This window comes from Entelurus aequoreus, linkage group LG21 (assembly GCF_033978785.1).
Source record: "Entelurus aequoreus isolate RoL-2023_Sb linkage group LG21, RoL_Eaeq_v1.1, whole genome shotgun sequence".
Classification (NCBI taxonomy): Eukaryota; Metazoa; Chordata; class Actinopteri; order Syngnathiformes; family Syngnathidae; genus Entelurus; species Entelurus aequoreus.
In genome coordinates this window covers 11,039,668-11,056,071 of record NC_084751.1, presented here as the reverse complement: position 1 = coordinate 11,056,071, position 16,404 = coordinate 11,039,668, and the positions used below count along the sequence as shown (strand labels likewise).

The 16,404-nt window shown below is 39.8% G+C and overlaps 1 protein-coding gene across 4 annotated transcripts; it reads left to right on the top strand.

Moving 5' to 3' along the window:
- Positions 1–28: 28 nt before the first annotated feature.
- Positions 29–16,018, top strand: pcyox1 (prenylcysteine oxidase 1). Of its 4 annotated transcripts, none has more exons than XM_062031929.1 (8): positions 29–266; positions 445–580; positions 689–895; positions 2,244–2,418; positions 3,634–3,845; positions 3,910–4,062; positions 5,985–6,668; positions 16,002–16,018. In XM_062031929.1, the coding sequence occupies exons 2-7, from the start codon at positions 463–465 to the stop codon at positions 6,653–6,655; spliced, it is 1,536 nt and encodes a 511-aa protein (XP_061887913.1). In that variant the 5' UTR covers positions 29–266; positions 445–462; the 3' UTR covers positions 6,656–6,668; positions 16,002–16,018. The 4 variants fall into 4 exon arrangements, with proteins under 4 accessions (XP_061887913.1, XP_061887912.1, XP_061887911.1 ...); XM_062031928.1 differs by lacking the exon at positions 16,002–16,018 and adding an exon at positions 8,079–8,362; XM_062031927.1 differs by lacking the exon at positions 16,002–16,018 and having other exon boundaries at positions 440–580; positions 5,985–8,069.
- Positions 16,019–16,404: the final 386 nt, after the last annotated feature.

The following is a 16,404-nucleotide window of genomic DNA, read 5'->3' as shown; positions in this document are numbered from 1 at the left end:
GAATGAAGGCTAATGCACGGATTTTATTTTGAAAGTCAAAAGAAGTACCGGAACCCGGACGTATGTTACTGACGTACATGCGACTATAGTTATTGAAACTTTCGACACAATTAAATTAGTTTAGTAAGTTACTGTCAGCCACTTCGACGGTTCCTTTCTTTAATATGCTATTGACATGTTTAAGTAGAAATTACACCCAAATTAGGGTGCTTAGTTTGCTATGTTGAAGTGTAAAGGGTGAAGACAACGCGGAAGTCTAAAGTCTTGTAAGTGAAGTCTTGTCAGTCGCTATAGTGTAATGAACTTCCCTAATACTTTCACTATTATGTTTTTAATCATATTTCATACTAACATGTCACACACTCCAGATTTCTCCAATATGACCTTTGTAACGCTCAGTCCTGATAAGACAAGTTTCTGACAGTTGCTGCATGCTTAGTGCAGATATTCCTGGATCACTCCATGGTCGCCATGACTGTTCGATCCCTGTCAATCAAAACATTGTTCCTCCTATGGCTCTCACACACCAGCAGACGTTTGGTGTCGTCTGCAGAGCTGCAAGAGCAACCTAAAACAATTGGTAAGTCGTTTTTACCGTACCTGGGTTTTGTGGAAGATGCCTGGTGGGCTACGTTGTGGTCCTTCAATATCTGTACTGCAAAATACCCATCTGCTTTCTTGTCATTAGCTGTGATCGGAGCAGGCATCGGCGGCGCGGCCTCAGCCTTCTACCTGAGGCAAGAGTTTGGACCGGGAGTCAAGATCGATGTGTTCGAACCTGCCGAAGTCGGCGGGCGACTGGCGACGGTGAAGATCGGGAATCAGGAGTACGAGACGGGAGGAGCTGTAATCCATCCTCTCAATCTCCACATGAAGCAGTTCATTGACACCTTAGGTCAGTGTTTTTCAACCACACACTAGTGTGCCGTGAGATACAGTCTGGTGTGCCGTGAGAGATTATCTAATTCCACCTATTTGGGCTAAAAATATTTTTTGCAAACCAGTAATTATAGTCTGCAAATGATGTGTTGTTGTTGAGTGTCGGTGCTGTCTAGAGCTCGGCAGAGTAACCGTGTAATACTCCTTCCATATCAGTAGGTGGCGGCCGGTAGCTAATTGCTTTGTAGATGTCGGAAACAGCGGGACGCAGAGTCCAGGTAAAAAGGTATCTAATGCTTAAACCAAAAATAAACAAAAGGTGAGTGCCCCTAAGAAAAGGCATTGAAGCTTAGGAAAGGCTATGTAGAACGAAAGTAAAACTGAACTGGCTACAAAGTAAACAAAAACAGAATGCTGGACGACAGCAAAGACTTACTGTGGAGCAAAGACGGCGTCCACAATGTACATCCGTACGTGACATGACAATCAACAATGTCCCCACAAAGAAGGATGAAAACAACTGAAATATTCTTGATTGCTAAAACAAAGTAGATGCGGGAAATATCGCTCAAAGGAAGACACTGTTACAGGAAAATACAAAAAAAAGCCACCAAAATAGACAAGAAAAAATTCAAATAAGTCAGGGCGTGATGTGACAGGTCACCTATTTTGACACAAGAGCTTTATTGATGCATGCTTGGTTATGGTTTAAAGTCATATCCAACAATTGCGACGACGACTTTTTACTTTCAACCGAGTTTCGTTTTTTTTTAAGGATATCTGCTGGTGGTGTGCCTCCGCATTTTTTCAACGCAAAAAATGTGCCTTGGCTCAAAAGAGGTTGAAAAACACCGCCTTAGGTAAGGTCACCAAAGATGTACACTTTGCATAATTAAGTATAACAGGAAGTAGTTGCGTGTAGTGTAGTGGTACACGCTGCTGCCTTTCATGCAGTTTTTAAAACGGTACAATGCAAAAGCAGCCTGTGATTGAACTGCTTATTCGAGGTTTTTTTTCTAAATAAGTACATTATAAATCAATAACTAAACCAAAGTAATTATTTCACTCAACATAATCAAATGTTAAAGGAAGCATATTTTTAAAAACATTTTTTGTTTTTTTTAGCATTATTTCAATAAATGGGGTCTATTAGTTGAATTACTTTATTGCAATATACATGTACAGTTTGTTTGATTATTTTGGTATTTCTTCTTACCCAGTCATGTGTTAGCTTCTTAAAGTTAGCATGCTAGTATGCTAACAGGGACGACTGTATTCTTAAAGGAAATTGTGCGACTCCGCCCCTTTTCACACATTGTCCATATTTGGTCTTTGTTAGCATCTGCAACTGTGTGTTATTGCAGGTCTCCCCACGTGTCAGGACGTCCCATCAAAAATGGCGATCTTCGACGGCAGCGAGCTCACGTTCGAAGAGAGCGACTGGTTCATCGTGAATTTCTTGCGCATGCTGTGGCATTATGGCCTCAACTACCTGCGCATGCAGATGTGGGTGGAGAGTGTTTTGGATAAATTCATGAGGTGAGCTAGAATAAGTACACCAGGAGTCACCAACCTTTTTGAAACCAAGAGCTACTTCTTGGGTACTGATTAATGCGAAGGGCTACCAGTTTGATACACACTTATATAAATTGCCAGAAATAGCCAATTTGCTCAATTTACCTTTAACTCTATGTTATTATTAATAATTAATGATATTTACACTTAATTGAACGGTTTAAAAGAGGAGAAAACACGAAAAAAATAACAACTAAATTTTGAAACATAGTTTATCTTCAATTTCGACTCTTTAAAATTCAAAATTCAACCGAAAAAAAGAGGAGAAAAACTAGCTAATTCGAATCTTTTTGAAAAAATTAAAAAAATAATTTATGGAACATCATTAGTCATTTTTCCTGATTAAGATTAATTTTAGAATTTTGATGACATGTTTTAAATAGGTTAAAATCCAATCTGCACTTTGTTAGAATATATAACAAATTGGACCAAGCTATATTTCTAACAAAGACAAATCATTATTTCTTCTAGATCTTCCAGAACAAAAATTTTAAAAGAAATTCAAAAGACTTTGAAATAAGATTTCAATTTGATTCTACAGATTTTCTAGATTTGCAAGAATAATTTTTTTGAATTTTAATCATAATAAGTTTGAGGAAATATTTCACAAATATTCTTTGTCGAAAAAACAGAAGCTAAAATTAAGAATTAAATTAAAATGTATTTATTATTCTTTACAATAAAAAAAATAAATTTACTTGAACATTGATTTAAATTGTCAGTAAAGAAGAGGAAGGAATTTAAAAGGTAAAAAGGTATATGTGTTTAAAAATCCTAAAATCATTTTTAAGGTTATATTTTTTCTCTAAAATTGTCTTTCTGAAAGTTATAAGAAGCAAAGTAAAAAAATTAATGAATTTATTTAAACAAGTGAAGACCAAGTCTTTAAAATATTTTCTTGGATTTTCAAATTCTATTTGAGTTTTGTCTCTCTTAGAATTAAAAATGTTGAGCAAAGCGAGACCAGCTTGCTAGTAAATAAATACAATTTAAAAAATAGAGGCAGCTCACTGGTAAGTGCTGCTATTTGAGCTATTTTTAGAACAGGCCAGCGGGCTACTCATCTGGTCCTTACGGGCTACCTGGTGCCCGCGGGCACCGGGTTGGTGACCCCTGAAGTACACATTCATCATGCGGTCATTAAGTGTAGGAGGTTCCTCATCCGTATCATGTTGGCAGGATCTACCAGTACCAGCAGCACGGTTACTCCTTCGCCAGCGTGGAGAGGCTCCTGCACGCCATGGGTGGAGATGACTTCCTCACCCTGGTCAATCAGACCCTGGAGGAAGCCTTGATGGCCCAAGGCTTTTCTCAGATCTTCATCAATGACATCGTGGCTCCCATTACGCGGGTCACCTACGGCCAAAGTGTCCGAATTAACAGTTTTGTGGGTATGTGGTGTGCCGTTCGCCACCTGCTTTAGACTGGTGTTGAAATGTGTTGCTGTGTCGTCAGGGGCTGTGTCACTGGCCGGGACCGATTCGGGCGTTTGGTCCGTGGATGGAGGCAACAAGAAGGTTTGCTCCGGACTTCTTTACCACAGCAAGAGCGAAGTCATCCGAGCCAGAGTGATGTCCGTTTCATTTAAAGCTCGCCCATCAAAGACAGGTAGCATTCAGTCAGTTATTTTTGAAAGCAAATCAGTTTAATTCACCACCAAGGTCTTAAATCAGCGACAGTCAAATACATTGGCATTAACAGCTGTGGCTGTAGGCAACCTCCTGATGAATAGGGGGGGAAATAACGCTACAAGGTGGCAGTAGCTGCATTTTAAATAGAAATTGACGGATATGTTTTTTTCTGGGCCGATACCGATTATTAGTAGTCAATAGGGATGATAATCGAAACCGGTTTTCCCGGTTGTTTGATAAGAAAAGAACCGAGTCCTCGGACTCGAATCCATTTTTGAGAACCGGTACCCGTTATCGAGACCACTATAATAAAGAAAAAGAGTTGATTCTTTATTTGAATCCCGTCCCGACCAGTAATGCTCCGTGTGACATCACAAGAAATGACGTCACGTAGCTCAGTCATTAGGCGCAGATAGCGAAAGCAGGAAAACAATGAATGGGAAAAAGCCCTCCAAGGTGTAATAAAGTTCAGAACAAAAGGTATAATCCAATGAATAACTTTACTGAGAGATTTGAGCAGGGTACAAACACATGACGAACACGTTTACGACCAACCGGAAACATAGCAACCAGGCTAGCAACGCACCTCCTTTACGGCAGCTGTCGCAACATTCTTAAAACAACCGCAGCACATACATATATATACAACATATCTCCCTTTTTGAACTTTTGTTTTTCTTTCCTTGTAAACGTTACAAAATCACACTGTATATGTGTTGTCTGTCTAATTATAAATAATGCAGACGAGGCGTGTTGGCTGAGTTCTTGACGTTTACTTTCACAGCGTGGCAACATGCAACACTTTTCGGGGCTACCGCGCATGCTCGTAACTCCCGTTGCATGCTGGGTAGTGTAGTTGTTATATTTTCTAGCTCATAACATTTTTCCCCCTATAAAGAAATAATGTTAACTCAATAAAGTGTATTTCTTTTTTTAGCTTTAACTTTTCATTTTTTAGCATTGTAACCACATTTGCAAAGAACTTTTCTCTTCATAGAATTTTCTTTCAATAAAGAAATAAAGTGCAAAAATGTCAAAGCATCATAACAAACAGTTATGTCAAATAGCAGCAGAAGTGCACTTTTTGGAGAGCTGTATTATTTTCAGTTTTGTGCCCAAGGGACTGATTTTATTTAACACTATTATTATTTATACACCTATAGTGATCACAGAGACAGCTTGTTTTTGTGTTACTGTATATATTTGTTTCTCTGAAAAATCCCACTTAATATACTTTAGGTAACAACAGTCAATATTTATTTATTTTATTTTATTTTTTTAGGTGGGTAACAGTCAATATTTATTTATTTATTAGATTTTATTTTTTTATTATATAATAAAAGTGAGCTTTTGTTAAACCAAATATTGTGTGTTTTTTTCCATATACAACAACCTATCTGGACTCGATAAGAGAATCGATAAGGAATCGGTTCGATAAGGAATCGGTTCGATAATAGGATTCGATAATAGGATTCGATAATAGGCTCGAACTCGATTATTCCTTATCAAACATCATCCCTAGTAGTCAAGTAGTCATTTGCAGTAAAAGTTAGCTAAACATGACGAGTATACGTCAGTAAACAGCTGGACGATATTATCGACATCTCTAGTTATCTTAAATGCTAATATGAATATAATAATCTAATTATTTGTAATATTTTGATTATTTATGCACATTCAACCACATGACGATGTGTTGTCTCAAAGTTTGTGTGTATTTAAAGAAATTTACATTTGTGGAAGGATTGTAGGGGGAAATATTAAAAAAATGTAACCACACATTTCACAGCCGCTCTGCAGTACCTCTGCAGTACCTCTGGGGGTAGCGGATCCCCTGTTGAAGACCTCTGCTTTAAAATATATTGGCTTCTCTCCAATGATCTGCTTCCTTGTTTTCAGGCCCGTCCACCAGCTTCTATGAGGTCAATTACGTCGACGACACCGGCGCAGGGCACTCGCTCTATGATATCGTCGTCATAGCGACGCCACTTCACCAGGGCAAGTCTGACATCTCCTTCTCAGGCTTCTCCCCGCCCGTCCCGTCCCAGTTCCCGGGGAGCTACCACCAGGTGTTCGCCACGCTGATCCACGGCGTGCTCAACACTTCTTACCTCGGGGTAACGCGCCCCGCCTCGGAGTTCTCCGTGTCCGACGTGCTCACCACGGACTCCGACAGCAGCAACGTGTACTCTCTGTCGTCCGCGGCCCCCGTGCACGTCCCCACGGGATACAGCCGACCCCCCGCCAGCCACAGCCAAGTGTGGAAAGTCTTATCTCCTCGGGCGCTGAGCCAGGAGGAGCTGCGGCGTATGTTCCTCTCCTGGGACTCCGTGTCAGAGACCCGCTGGTTGGCCTTCCCGGCTTACCGCACCCCGACACGTCGCACGCCGCCCTTCATCCTTCACAGCCGGCTGTACTACCTCAACGCTGTGGAATGGGCAGCCAGCGCCATGGAAATGAGCGCCATCTCTGCCAGGAACGTGGCCCTTTTGGCGCACCACCGCTGGCACGGTCAGACGGACAGGATCGACCAGGAAGACCTGCACATGCGTCTACGCGGGGAGCTGTGATGCACCCTGACAGGTATTTGGCCCGCCTCCATCAGGGTTTATTCATCAAACTGTGTACTTGGAAACTAGCCAACAGTTACTACCTGTCTTTGATGTCTTACTAAGAATCGGCACACCTTTTTACTACTTTACCAAGTGCCTCCAAGGAAGCATTCATCCGGATTACACAACAAATCATGCTTTCACTTTTGTCAGGATTGATTGCACTAGTAAGCACGAGGGGGAAAGAATATCTGACCTCCTGTCACCTGTTTCTTCTGCACTTATACCTGGCGTGTGATTTTTCCTTCTATAGTCGGAAATCCGTCTTTTTTATCTCTGTAAAAATATAAAAAATATATATTCCGTTTTTCTTCCTTTTTTCCGACCTACAACGTGTGTTAAAATCTTGATCCAGCTCTTTGCCATACCTGCCAACAACTACGGTTTTCACGTAATGAGTACGCTTTTTGATAATCCAGTGGTAAATGTCAGGTTCAAACACTGATGACATCTATTAAACAAGACGAGAGGCAAAGAATTAAACAAAGACAGAATTCAATTTGGACTCAATATTGAGGAAGAGTCGCCTGTACACTGTACCCTTGTACAGTATCTCAGCACGCTCTGCCAAAAGATTGCACGCCTCCTTCTTTTATTTTGGACCCTGCCCGACCACACGGCCACCGCTGTTTCCAAAGGACAAAGGGTCGCAAAAAGTTCACAGAAAAGGTCGTAAACAATTAACAGAAAAGGTCAGCTCAAAAAGAGTTCGTAAAATAGTTCCAAAAGAGGTCCATAAAATAGTTCAAAAAGACGTTCGTAAACCAGTTCAAAAAGGAGGTTAAAAAAAAGGTCGTCTGGAAATTGGGCAGATCCTGTCTTCTCTCCGCTTTGAAGTCCTTGGGTTAGAACAATATCTTTCTGTTGATTACCATACATGAAAGAACACAGGAACACCTTCATCTTGCTTTCCCCCCCTACACAGTGGAGTTTTACGAGCCTTACTCTTAGTAGGTTTCAAAGACAGCTTTTGTCTTCTCACCAGACCCTCAAAGTTTTTGTGATAATTTAGAAACAATTATTCTAACAGTAAAAACTAAGATTTTCCATTAAAAGATGATTAACTTCAAAATGGAAGCTACATAGTGAAGCAACTCCACGGGCAGGGGACAACATATACGGGAAACATCAATGATGATTGGTTGGTTTACGTATAAGAAAATCCATATACCGGGCCTCCAGACACATTTTTTTCTCTAAATTTGGCCCCCCCGAGTCAAAATAAGGCCTGGGCTATACTGTACCAAAGTCATCACGTCTGCCACAATCATGTTTGTTCTTAACTGTGTATTCCACGTCTTCAACGTCGAGAGCAGTTTTGATTTGGGCTTACATGGTAAACAACTCAAATGAATGTTTTGGGTATTGTTTTTTTTTTCAGACTCATACATTTGTCCAAATGTGGCCAAGTAGACACATTGTGGGTTTCCTGGACGTGGTCTACATCGCTAAAAGACAAATCTAAGAAAGAGAATCCCTCTGCCATCTTCCACTAGTTTTTTAATATATAAATGGCCCGCTTGAATATTCCCCCTTCTCTTCTCCAACTCTCTCCTCCTCATTTGGGATGTCTGTTGTGATTTCACTTCTTGGTTCGATGACCCGCCCAAATAAGTAAGCACTTATTTGATTGTTTGCAGTGTGAAACATGTACAAACCCCGTTTCCATATGAGTTGGGGAATTGTGTTAGATGTAAATATAAACAAAATACAATGATTTGCAAATCCTTTACAACCCATATTCAATTGAATGCACTACAAAGACAAGATATTTGATGTTCAAACTCATAAACTTTTTTTTTTTTTTGCAAATAATAATTAACTTAGAATTTCATGGCTGCAACACGTGCCAAAATAGTTGGGAAAGGGCATGTTCACCACTGTGTTACATCACTTTTTCTTTTAACAACACTCAATAAACGATTGGGAACTGAGGAAACTAATTGTTGAAGCTTTGAAAGTGGAATTCTTTCCCATTCTTGTTTTATGTAGAGCTTCAGTCGTTCAACAGTCCGCTGTCGTATTTTACGCTTCATAATGCGCCACACATTTTCGATGGGAGACAGGTCTGGACTGCAGGCGGGCCAGGAAAGTACCCGCACTCTTTTTTTATGAAGCCAGGCTGTTGTAACACGTGCTGAATGTGGCTTGGCATTGTCTTGCTGAAATAAGCAGGGGCGTCCATGAAAAAGGCGGCGCTTAGATGGCAGCATTTGTTGTTCCAAAACCTGTATGTACCTTTCAGCATTAATTGTGCCTTCACAGATGTGTAAGTTACCTATGCCTTGGGCACTAATACACCCCCATACCATCACAGATGCTGGCTTTTGAACAACAGTCTGGATGGTTCGCTTCCCCTTTGGTCCGGATGACACGATGTCGAATATTTCCAAAAACAATTTGAAATGTGGACTCGTCAGACCACAGAACACTTTTCCACTTTGCATCAGTCCATCTTAGATGATCTCGGGCCCAGAGAAGCCGGCGGCGTTTCTGGGTGTTGTTGATAAATGGCTTTCGCTTTGCATAGTAGCGCTTTAACTTGCACTTACAGATGTAGCGACCAACTGTATTTAGTGACAGTGGTTTTCTGGAGTGTTCCTGAGCCCATGTGGTGATATCCTTTAGAGATTGATGTCGGTTTTTGATACAGTGCCGTCTGAGGGATCGAAGGTCACGGTCATTCAATGTTGGTTTCCGCCCATGTCGCTTACGTGGAGTGATTTCTCCAGATTCTCTGAACCTTTTGATGTGATTATGGACCGTAGATGTTGAAATCCCTAAATTCCTTGCAATTGCACTTTGAGAAACGTTGTTCTTAAACTGTTTGACTATTTGCTCACGCAGTTGTGGACAAAGTGGTGTACCTCGCCCCATCCTTTCTTGTGAATGACTGAGCATTTTTTGGGAAGCTGTTTTTATACCCAATCATGGCACCCACCTGTTCCCAATTAGCCTGCACACCTGTGGGATGTTCCAAATAAGTGTTTGATGAGCATTCCTCAACTTTATCAGTATTTATTGCCACCTTTCCCAACTTCTTTGTCACGTGTTGCTGGCATCAAATTCTAAAGTTAATGATTATTTGCAAAAAAAAAATTTTTTTATCAGTTTGAACATCAAATATGTTGTCTTTGTAGCATATTCAACTGAATATGGGTTGAAAATGATTTGCAAATCATTGTATTCCGTTTATATTTACATCTAACACAATTTCCCAAGTCATATGGAAACGGGGTTTGTATAATAAATAACAAAATAACAAATGTATAGCTATTTAGTGTAACAATTTAACTCATGTGAAAGAGTCCGTCAGTGCACAATTGCATTTCCGCATTCCCTGGATTATATACACAGGCGCGTATGCTATGCATGCGGTGCTGGATTTCCAATAGGTATCAGGTTTCGCCAGAACACCGGCCAGAAATGTTGTCATGGGTTGTAAAAGTAAAAGTGTCTCCAGGCAATATTTAGCATGATGGTTAGCTGTCAGTTCTGTTAGTGCGACTCCAAGGAGACAAGCAGAGCTGCTTGTTTTGGAGTGAGTTTAACATGGGGGGTAAATACTGTATTACTTAGACAGAGGCATTAAGAGTTTGAGTTCCATTAAATTAACCGATTATTTGTCGCAGCCCCAATCGTATCGAATAATTCCGATTTGGACAGGATAGATTTTTATTCATCACACAATAGGGAAATTATGTGGTTGCAGTTCCGATTTTTTACATAGAGTAACACAAATAAATGTAATGACAAACTGAAAATAAATAATAATACATATTGTGCAAATAAAAAAACTAAAACTCTATCTTACCACCCGTGCACTGCAAAAAGTCAGTGTTCAAAAACAAGAAAAAAACAAAACAAAAATTAGGGGTATTTTATTTGAACTAAGCAAAATTATCTGCCAATAGAACAAGAAAATTTGGCTTGTCAAGACTTTCAAAAACAAGTAAAATTAGCTAACCTCAATGAACCCAAAAATACCTTAAAATAAGTATATCCTCACTAATAACAAGTGCAATTTTCTTGGTAGAAAAAAATGGGACCTTTTTGCTCAATATGTTGAAAAATATTCTTAAATTAAGTAAATGCTAGTGCCATTATCTTCACAAAGTGATATGCGCTCGGCATCATGATTTTTTTCATGCTTGAAGTAAGAAATGATTACTTTAAAAAAGTAGTTTTATACTTGTGAGTGTTGATGACACAGCTTTGCAACACTTGATATTGTAGTTTCAAGCATGTTTTACTCAATATAGGTCATCAAATCTTAGCAAGAAGCTGTAATATCTTACTGAGATCATTTAGGACCAAAACACTTAAAACAAGTAAAACACTCTAACATAAAATCTGCTTAGTGAGAAGAATGATCTTATCAGACAGAAAATAAACAAATATAACCCTTATTTGAGATATTTCATCTTACTTGGATGATTTCAGTTTTTGCAGTGTGTTCCAGTTAAAATTTCCGACTAGGAAGGAGGAACTTCTGACTTTCCAGTACAACTGGAGTGCACCATCAGCATTAGTCGTACAGAGTTATATCTATAAAGCTCCACAAGCAGTGGGGTCCAGACTTTGTATTGACCTGCGGAACGTTGTAGAGGAAAAACCTGCAAAAAGCATAATTTCATTGAATTTAAAAGCTGAAATGCTGATGCTAATATTAGTAAGGGCACAAAGGTTCGTCTTTAAATATATAAAAAGTGTTTTAGCCTTTTTTCTAAACCTTTTGAAATCCGCCGCACACTCCAGGAAGGTGGCTTTAAAAATATCCTCATTAAATAGCAATTACTAATGAAGCCAAGTCAGTGGCTCGTACACATGCCTTTTTAATGAGAAATCTTTTATGACAATGTCGTGGACATTTTAATAGGTACGTCTGCACATTCTAAACAAAGGAGGATTAGATAAAAACGCCCACTTTTGTAGGAGGTATTAATTGAACACAGTTTGCAGGGAACATGAGGAAATGAATGCCTCTTTCTTGCCCTTTGGCCCTACTAATGTAAACAACAATTGTTATTAAACATAATGATCATGTCCTACCTCCTGCACCACACTGGTGTTTTTAAGCATGCACAAAAAAGGGGAAATTATGTTGGGATTTTTTAGCTTGGGAGAGAAAAAAAACACCACCTGGGACAGGGGTGTCAAAGGTACGGCCCGTTGAATGAAATTGAATGAAAGAAACTGCTGTTTCTAAATGTGTCCACTGGATGTCGCCAGAGCAATTCTTTGTGTCCCTTACAACAGTGTTTTTCAACCACTGTGTGCCGTGGGAGATTATCTAATTTCACCTATTTGGGATAAAAATATTTTTTGCAAACCAGTAATTATATTCTGCAAATGATGTGTTGTTGTTGAGTGTCTGTGCTGTCTAGAGCTCGGCAGAGTAACCGTGTAATACTCTTCCATATCAGTAGGTGGCAGCCAGTAGCAAATTGCTTTGTAGATGTCGGAAACAGCGGGAGCCAGCCTGCAGGTAAAAAGGTATCTAATGCTTAAACCAAAAATAAACAAAAGGTGAGTGCTGCTAAGAAAAGGCATTGAAGCTTAGGGAAGGCTATGCAGAACGAAACTAAAACTGCACTGGCTACAAAGGGAAAAAAAACAGAATGCTGGACGACAGCAAAGACTTACTGTGGAGTAAAGACGCGACCACAATGTACATCCGAACATGACATGACAATCAACAATGTCCCCACAAAGAAGGATAAAAACGACTGAAATATTCTTGATTGCTAAAACAAAGTAGATGCGGGAAATATCGCTCAAAGGAAGACATGAAACTGCTGCAGGAAAATTCCAAAAAAATAGAAAAAGCCACCAAAATAGGAGCGCAAGACAAGAACTAAAACACTACACACAGGCATACTTGCCAACCCTCCCGTTTTTAGCGGGAGACTCCCGGTATTCAGCACCTCTCCCGATATCCTCCCGGCAGAAATTTTCTCCCGACAAACTCCCGGTATTCAGCCGGAGCTGGAGGCCACTCAGCTCAATGCGGACCTGAGTGGAGACAGCCTGTTCTCACGTCCGCTTTCCCACATTATAAACAGCTTGCCTGCCCAATGATGTCATAACTGTAGAATGATCGAGGGCGAGTTCTTGGTTTCTTATGTGGGTTTATTGTTAGGCAGTTTCATTAACGTCCTCCCGGGCGTGGTAACAACACACAACAACAGCAGTCACGTTTAGTCTACCGTAAAGCAGTTCGTCTGCCGTAAACAGCAATGTTGTGACACTCTTAAACAGGACAAAACTGCCATCTACTGGATAGCCTCCAGGACACTGAAATTCAAGTATTTATTTTATTTATATGTATAATAAAATAAATATATATATATATATATATATATATATATATATATATATATATATATATATATATATATATATATATATATATATATATATATATATTGCTAGAATTCATAGAAAGTCAAGTATTTCATACACACACATATATATATATATATATATATATATGAAATACTTGAGTTGGTGAATTCTATCTTAAATATATTCCCCTCTTAACGACGCCCCCGACCACGCCCCCCACCTCCCGGTATCGGAGGTCTCAAGGTTGGCAAGTATGCACACAGGAAAACAGCAAAAAAGACAAAATAAGTCAGGGTGTGATGTGACAGTACACCTACTTTGAGACAAGAGCTATAGTGATGCATGCTTGGTTATGGTTTAAAGTCATATCCAACAATTGCGACAACTTTTTACTGTCAACTGAGTTTCATTTTTTACTGATTTCTGCTGGTGGTGTGCCTCCGGATTTTTTCAACGCAAAACATGTGCCTTGGCTCAAAAAAGGTTGAAAAACACTGCCTTACAACACGCATGACTTCAGAGGAGGCGGAGCTATCTTAGGATAGAGGCAACTCTTCTGTGTTTGGACACTACCTACTTCTACTGCTTAATAGTGCTAGTATACATACTGATAATCTGTGCATTTCGTGTTATACTTATGACTGGGGACACATTTTCTGGGCGCACATAAATATTCTGAAATAATATGTATCCCTTTCTTACTTCACATGTGATAAATGAAACGAGTCTAAATTCACAAGTTTTGTTGTAGACGATGCTACGTATGTACAGAATAAACCACATGAGGTTAGTACGTCAGTTGAGGAAAATGAGTAAATTACATAAATTTAATCGTCTGATAGATTATAAATTAACACCAATGGTAGCACTTTAAAGGCCTACTAAAATGAAATGTTCTTATTTAAACGGGGATAGCAGATCCATTCTATGTGTCATACTTGATCATTTCGCGATATTGCCATATTTTTGCTGAAAGGATTTAGTAGAGAACATCGACGATAAAGTTCGCAACTTTTGGTCGCTGATAAAAAAAGCCTTGCCTGTACCGGAAGTAGCGTGACGTCGCAGGTTGAAAGGCTCCTCACATTTCCCTATTGTTTACACCAGCAGCGAGAGCGATTCGGACCGAGAAAGTGACGATTACCCCATTAATTTGAGCGAGGATGAAAGATTCGTAGGTGAGGAACGTGAGAGTGAAGGACTAGAGTGCAGTGCAGGACGTATCTTTTTTCGCTCTGACCGTAACTTAGGTACAAGCTGGCTCATTGGATTCCACACTTTCTCCTTTTTCTATTGTGGATTACGGATTTGTATTTTAAACCACCTCGGATACTATATCCTCTTGAAAATGAGAGTCGAGAACGCGAAATGGACAATCACAGTGACTTTTGTCTCCACGACAATACATCGGCGTAGCACTTTTGCTACGGAGCTAACGTGATAGCATCGTGCTTAAATGCAGATAGAAACAAAAGAAATAAGCTCCTGACTGGAAGGATAGACAGAAGATCAACAATACTACCAAACACTGGACCTGTAACCAAACGGTTAATGCTGTCCAACCTGGCAAAGCTTAACAATGCTGTTGCTAACGACGCCATTGAAGCTAACTTAGCTACGGGACCTCGACAGAGCTATGCTAAAAACATTAGCTATCCACCTACGCCAGCCCTCATCTGCTCATCAACACCCGTGCTCACCTGCGTTCCAGCGATCGACGGCGCGACGAAGGACTTTACCCGATCATCGATGCGGTCGGCGGCTAGCGTCGGATAGCGCGTCTGCTATACAAGTCAAAGTCCTCCTGGTTGTGTTGCTGCAGCCAGCCGCTAATACACCGATCCCACCTACAACTTTCTTCTTTGCAATCTCCATTGTTCATTAAACAAATTGCAAAAGATTCACCAACACAGATGTCCAGAATACTGTGGAATTTTGCGATGAAAACAGAGCTTTTTTTATTGGGATACAATGTGTCCGAATACTTCCGCTTCAACCATTGACGTCACGCGCATACGTCATCATACATAGACGTTTTCAACCGGAAGTTTCCCGGGAAATTTAAAATGTCACTTTATAAGTTAACCCGGCCGTATTGGCATGTGTTGCAATGTTAAGATTTCATCATTGATATATAAACTATCAGACTGCGTGGTCGGCAGTAGTGGCTTTCAGTAGGCCTTTAAAATTCCACCTATTTGACTAATGAACATTATCACATCATTTATTCAGGAAGTATCAATAACAACTAATGATGATAGAATACAATTAACTGCAACCTCTAAGTGTAAAAAAAAACCATTATGATTTGTACATTTTCAGAATGTGATTGGTCTAATATTAAACAAAAAAAACAATCTGAAGTTATCTTTATTTTTAAGTTATCATGCCATGATTTTACCAGTCCGGCCAGCTTGGGAATAGATGTTCCTCCATGTGGCCCCTGAGCTAAAATGAGTTTGACACGCCTGACCTGGGAGAACATTTGTTGAAAAAAAAAAAGACTATGTTTGTCGTATTTCAGCTCCTGTTAAACAAAACCCAACCTAGTTTGAAAGAAATTTGTTTTTAAAAGCACTTTTAGACGTTTCAAGGGTTCGATTGTGAATAACCCCTCAAACATTTGCAAGCACACTGTATGTTTACAAAAATGTTTACAATAAAGTACTTCTGCTGTAATATTTCAATTGTGTTTACTTGTCATTTAATAAGCGCTACTGCAAATAGCGCCTCTTAACTGTCCAGGGATTGTCTGCCTGAGAAGCCTTGTGACCCATCATTCATAAGCCGAGTGACATCAGAATAAATCAATAAAAACAAACGGGAAGTAAACATTGTCTTTTTTTGGGGGGGGGCTCCCCTAAATGAAAACCCATGTGATGGAAGCATCAACAATTGGTGTCATTGAAGAGGCGGAATAGGGAAGTGTTTGTTTGCCGATGTGATGTCCCTCCAGGTAGGGGGTTGCAGAGGGGAACAATGGCGCCACGAGTGCCTGTCCATGCAGGTCATGTGACATCAGAAGACGTATAAGAACTCTGCCTTCTCTTTCACCCCCACCCCGAAGTCAAAATGAGGTTTCTGGCAGCGCTTTTTCTTGTCCTCTCTGTGGCAGCTCTGCAGTCTGGTAAGATGATGATCATTATTGCTATATTACCGTGTTGCAATGCTCTGCACTAATATTGATCAATGCCACCTTTTGGGGATATTTTTTTCCAGCTTGGTGTGCATCCCTGGAAGCGGCTGGAAAAGACCAAAACATTCCTTACGGTAAGCATATATATATATATATATATATATATATATATATATTTATCCATAAAATGTATGTGATTTATGTGTTATTTCTTGCAGATGCG

Bases quoted from the DNA above. Each gene is read 5' to 3' on its own strand.
- pcyox1 (XM_062031929.1), top strand. From the start codon at position 463: ATGGTCGCCATGACTGTTCGATCCCTGTCAATCAAAACATTGTTCCTC. The intron at 581-688 runs GTAAGTCGTTTT...TCTTGTCATTAG, and splicing joins AGAGCAACCTAAAACAATTG to CTGTGATCGGAGCAGGCATC. The intron at 3,846-3,909 runs GTATGTGGTGTG...CTGTGTCGTCAG, and splicing joins CCGAATTAACAGTTTTGTGG to GGGCTGTGTCACTGGCCGGG.